The 5,284-nt window shown below is 38.2% G+C and overlaps 1 protein-coding gene across 1 annotated transcript in view; it reads left to right on the top strand.

Moving 5' to 3' along the window:
• LOC104780149 (phosphate transporter PHO1 homolog 9-like) overlaps window positions 2,707–5,284 on the top strand; it is a 4,547-nt gene continuing 1,969 nt past the window's right edge. The window contains exons 1-10 of the mRNA XM_010504625.1: window positions 2,707–3,364; window positions 3,439–3,697; window positions 3,769–3,817; window positions 3,911–3,982; window positions 4,060–4,189; window positions 4,272–4,392; window positions 4,461–4,719; window positions 4,803–4,907; window positions 4,984–5,028; window positions 5,118–5,270. Coding sequence (XP_010502927.1) covers window positions 2,707–3,364; window positions 3,439–3,697; window positions 3,769–3,817; window positions 3,911–3,982; window positions 4,060–4,189; window positions 4,272–4,392; window positions 4,461–4,719; window positions 4,803–4,907; window positions 4,984–5,028; window positions 5,118–5,270 — 1,851 coding nt within the window. The remainder of the gene's footprint in view (window positions 3,365–3,438; window positions 3,698–3,768; window positions 3,818–3,910; window positions 3,983–4,059; window positions 4,190–4,271; window positions 4,393–4,460; window positions 4,720–4,802; window positions 4,908–4,983; window positions 5,029–5,117; window positions 5,271–5,284) is intronic.

The following is a 5,284-nucleotide window of genomic DNA, read 5'->3' as shown; positions in this document are numbered from 1 at the left end:
AATGAGATGACACTGAAGTCCATCAACAAAATAGACTTCTTAAAGATTCAGTTTGGTGCCAAATGAAACACGACCATGTTTAGTAGCGGTGGTGAAACGACCATCCGGTAGTTTAATTAAGACCGGTGCCATATCACAGATATCAAACAAAAACTCAAGTGTTCCTGTCATATGGTTAGATGCACCAGTATGAATTATCCAAGATTCAATGAAAAACTTACCAGATAGCCGCTTAGTAGGAGGAACTTTTCGTTCTTCAAGCATATGAACTAAAAGCTTCCATTGATCGTTAGTAAGACCACTAATACCAACACGATCTGCAGCAGTTAGAGGTGCTTGTTGCACAGGCAAAGTAGAAGTGTTAAGACCAAAACCAGAAGTGAAACCACTGGTTGATGCAGCGACGTGATTAACATGAGCAGCATCCAAGCCTTTGCTTTGCATTGATCCGATGGCAGCAGTATGAGGACCACGACCCGTGACATTACTCGATGAATTTCCTTTGGAGAAATTATTCCCACTCTTAAGCTTGGTCTTATCCAGACACCAATGTGGATAGCCAATACGCTGAAAACAGTTTTCAGCAAGATGCCCAATTCGACCACAGTCTGAACAGGTGACAGAAGAACCTCTGTTTTTGACAAAACTACGAGGAGGCCGAGAGGCTGTTTGAACAGCAAAACTCACACCGTCTGTCCTCTCATCATGTAGACGACTCAGTAGTTTTGATTCTTCATCTTGATACACCGTGTTGTAAGCTTCCTCAAGGCTGGGCAGAGGAACCCGAGAGAGTAAAGAAGACTTGACGGAACCGTACACCGTTTCGTCCAAGCCCATCAAGAATTGGTGAAGCTTGTCCTCTTCTCGCTCTCTGCGAACTTCCTCCATTGTCTTGGCTCTTTGGTAGTCAGCCAAGTTTCGCCACAGTGGAGTAAGTTTGCGAAGTCTATCGTAAGACGTTGAACACGCTGTCCATTCTTCATACCAAATCGCTTTTGGATATGTTCCGAAAGCTCATGAGAGTCATCAGTGTGAGAAAGAGATGAAGACAAATTTTCATCAATAGTAAGCTTGATCCAGGAAACAACTAGTGCGTTGTTTGCGACCCAATCTTCAAAGTCCGGTGATGTTTCAGCTGGCTGAGGTATAGTACCATCAGCAAAACCAAACTTTTTCCTTGCCTTTAATGCCAAGCGAAGGTTGGTTGCCCACTCATCGTAGTTAGGACCACGCAACAGTGGCTTGGAGATCAAAGTTCCAGGATTATCACCAGAAGATAAGTCATACGGTGAGATCGTACGACGGCTTTCAATACGTGAAGGGTTTGTAATTTCAGTCAAAGCAGAGGAAGTTGATGATGTGATTGAATCAGACGTAGCTATCACTTAAGAAGAATAACAACTGAGAAAGAGAGTTGTATTGTAGGTCAATACACGAAAAGAGATCTGGAAGCAGCGGAGATAAATCCAGAAAATCGAACAATAACCTTTAGAAGTATTGGTTATTGCTCTGATACCATGTCAAGAAGCCTTAGAGCATCTTTACTCCAGAACGTGTAAATCTTGCTCAGAAAAAAAAAAAAAATTATTACACATTTTTATTTTTAATTTATTTTTAAAAATATATGCCAATAAATGAACGCCACATATCGAGGAACGTTTCTCACAACGTTCTCAAAATACTCCAGCAAGGAGTGTTACTCTTCTTTTTACTTTTATCTCTCATCTTTTTCTTATTTTTTTAATAAGAGTAACTACATGAGTAACACCAGTAATCATGCTCTTAGTAGTTGTAAAAAGGTTTCTTGTCTATTATGTTCGACGGCTCACGCCTTATATACAAGTGTGTACAAGAGATATTCATATAACCTAATACAATCTATTAAACCGACTAACAAGGTCCAAGTATAATACAGCCCAACACCGATATAGCCCAACAATTTTTGGGGTCTTTAACAAAAAAAAAAGAATATTTTGGGGGTAGACATAGGAGTTTGGATATTCCGTTTAGTGATATCCGTTCAGTTTTGAGTAATTTGGGTAGAAGAGATTAGTATCCATTCGAGAATTTTAATTTTTGGTTTAGATTCGGTACGGTACGGTTGCTGATAGTTTTGACACGGTTCAAAATATCGAAATATCGATTAAAAATAGTAAAATTACTAAATTTTTAAAAGTTTAAAAACTTCCGGATATTTTGGATATATTGAAAATGTTTCCAATAAGACTTCAAATATATAATTTTTTTTTGTTAAAATAAAATATATAATTTATCTACGTATCATTTTCATATTTGTCCATAACTTGCATCAACAGGATTTTAATATATAACGCCATAAATGTAAGAACTGTAATTTGTTTCCTTAGCATGCAGTGATATTTTTTTCATCTGTTATGATTTTTTTTCCTATTATTTGCATGAGATGTTGTATTTGAAAGGAACCATAACTCTGTTTTTTTTTTTCTCTCCCATTTCTCGTTATAATTTTATTTCTACACACACATATATAGTCTTTGATTACCAGATAAAAAATAAAAAAAAATTGAATCCAGCTCTTACACACCACAATAAAAAATCCATAACCAAAAACTAAAAAAGATTAGAGACACAAAGGATTTTTTTTCTTCCCGTTCTTGCTACATTTCCCGGAAAAAAATAATTATAATCTTTCCGGGGAAAAAAACATAAACAACCAGATCAAGAAAGATGAAGTTTGGAAGAGAATTCGAAACGCAGATGATCCAAGAATGGCGAGAAGCCTACATGGATTACCGTTCTCTCAAATCAATCGTCAAACAGATCCTTCGTTTTCGCTTACAAAAACGTCCTCCTCCTCCACCTCCACCCTCGGCAGAAACCGCACCCCTCCAAGCCGAAGGCCAAGAAGGCGGTACAGGCTCCGCGGGGTTATCAAGAAGAATCTCTCTTTACCGCGCATTTAGCGGTCTAACGAACCGAGCTTCTCGCTCTCCTAGAAAATCACACAAGCCTCACAATCCTTTGAGTAGTAAACGACATAATCATCACCATTATCATCTCTTTGACGACGACGAGGAACAAGTCATTTTGATCAACGAAGACGAGTCAGCGAGCTACACCACGACGTTTCTTAGCTCGGCTGAGGAAGGAGGAGAGATGGAGGTTCAGTTTTTCAGGCGGCTCGACGGTGAATTCAACAAGGTCTTGAGGTTTTATAAGCAAAAAGTTGAGAATGTTATGGAGGAAGCTGATGAGCTTAGTAGACAGTTAAATGTTTTGATTGCTCTTAGAATTAAGGTTGAGAATCCTAACGTTCATCTCCCTCCTGACATTAATAGCGTCTCTAGTGCTCCTTCTTCTCCTCATGCAACAATGAGGACTCCAGGTTTGTTTTAAGAATGCTTAATATCTAACGTTTAAGGTAATGAAGGTTAATGTGAATGTTTTTTGATATTGTAGCAACTTCACCAATGGATGTGATCAGAGAAGTGAAAGAGACAGAGGATAAGAAAGTGTTTAAACCTGCTCCAGTAGAGATATTGGATCATATAAAGCTCAAGATCGAGCCAGAGACTCCATTGTCAACTCTTAAATTGATGATCCTTGGTCTCCCTAGTGAGCAAACCTTTAGCAAACCTGAGCTTAAAAGAGCAGAGGAGCTTATGAGCCGTGCTTTTGTTGAGTTCTATCAGAAACTTAGGTTCTTAAAGAGTTATTGGTAAGAAACAAGTTTCTAAAAATCCTTACGTTTCTTGAAACCATGTTTTCTTATCTTTTCTCTCTTTGCAGCTTCTTGAATCAATTGGCGTTTGCAAAGATACTGAAGAAGTACGACAAGGTTTGTAATCTTTATAGTTTTAACTAGGAATCTTGGTTTTTTTTTGTAAATGTATTAGTTCTTATTTGGGATATATGTGTATTGTTTATGCAGACTACTTCAAGGAATGCATCAAAGCCCTATCTAAATACAGTGGACCACTCGTATTTGGGTAGCTGCGATGAGGTTATAATACATATATTACCACCTCTTCTTTTCTTTTATTGTTGTCAACCAGACTTATATATCGTTTACATTTTCAGGTCTCGAGGCTCATGTCGAGAGTGGAAGCGACGTTTATTAAGCATTTCGCCAATGGAAATCATAGAGAGGGAATGAAATGTTTAAGGCCTAAAACTAAGAGGGAGAAACACAGAACCACATACTTCCTCGGTACTGTATTCATCTTTTTAGCTTTATTATGATAGTAAGTTTTAGTATCTCTCATAGACTAAAACCTCATCTTTATCTACAGGCTTCTTTTCAGGTTGCGCTGTGGCTCTCGCCATTGCAATAACGGTTCTTGTACATATTAGAGGCTTAACAAAAAGCGAGGGACGACATCAGTACATGGAGAACATCTTCCCTCTTTACAGGTCGGTTACAAAGTTACATTTACGTCCAATGAAAGATAGAGCTAAAGTAACATTTTTTTTTTCTGCAGCTTGTTTGGGTTTGTTGCGGTTCATTCGTTTATGTTTGCAGCAGACATATATTTCTGGAGCCGATGCAGAGTAAATTACCCGTTTATCTTCGGGTTCGAGCAAGGGAATGATCTTGGTTATAGAGAAGTCCTACTTGTAGGTTCTGGTCTAGCAGTTTTAACATTCGGAGGAGTCATCTCGAATCTTGACATGGAAATGGATCCGAGAACCAAAAGTTTCAGTGTTATCACCGAGCTAGTTCCTTTAGCTCTTCTCGTTGTAAGTTATGAGAAACAAGATCATTGACACCAATCTTTAAAAATACATAGCTTTGAAACGTTCTTTTTAACTTATGATCGCAGTGCTTGATGATTGCGCTGTTCTGTCCATTCAATATAATATATCGCTCGAGCCGATATTTCTTTGTTGGAAGTGTCTTTCGTTGTCTTTTAAGTCCTCTCTACAAGGTAACGTTCAGACCAAGTAATAAAAACTTGTAAAAGACGTTACATATAGTTTGTGAGTATGTTTTTCCTTTGCCAGGTTATTCTCCCGGACTTCTTCCTTGCAGATCAGTTGACAAGTCAGGTAACGAGTTTGCTTGGTTTAGCATCTGGTTGATCTATATGTTGCTTCCTTTATAGAAGAACATTAATTTGGTTTTGGTTTCTTCACAGGTCCAAACATTCAGAAGCCTATTGTTTTATGTTTGCTACTATGGATGGGGTGGAGATTTCAAGAAACGAACACACACATGCTATGATAGTGAAATTTACAAAGAACTCTACCTTGTCGTTGCCATCATTCCTTACTGGTTCCGCTTCGCTCAGGTACTTGGGAAAAA

The sequence above is a fragment of the Camelina sativa genome, chromosome 4 (assembly GCF_000633955.1).
Source record: "Camelina sativa cultivar DH55 chromosome 4, Cs, whole genome shotgun sequence".
Classification (NCBI taxonomy): Eukaryota; Viridiplantae; Streptophyta; class Magnoliopsida; order Brassicales; family Brassicaceae; genus Camelina; species Camelina sativa.
This window is presented reverse-complemented; position numbering and strand designations above follow the sequence as displayed.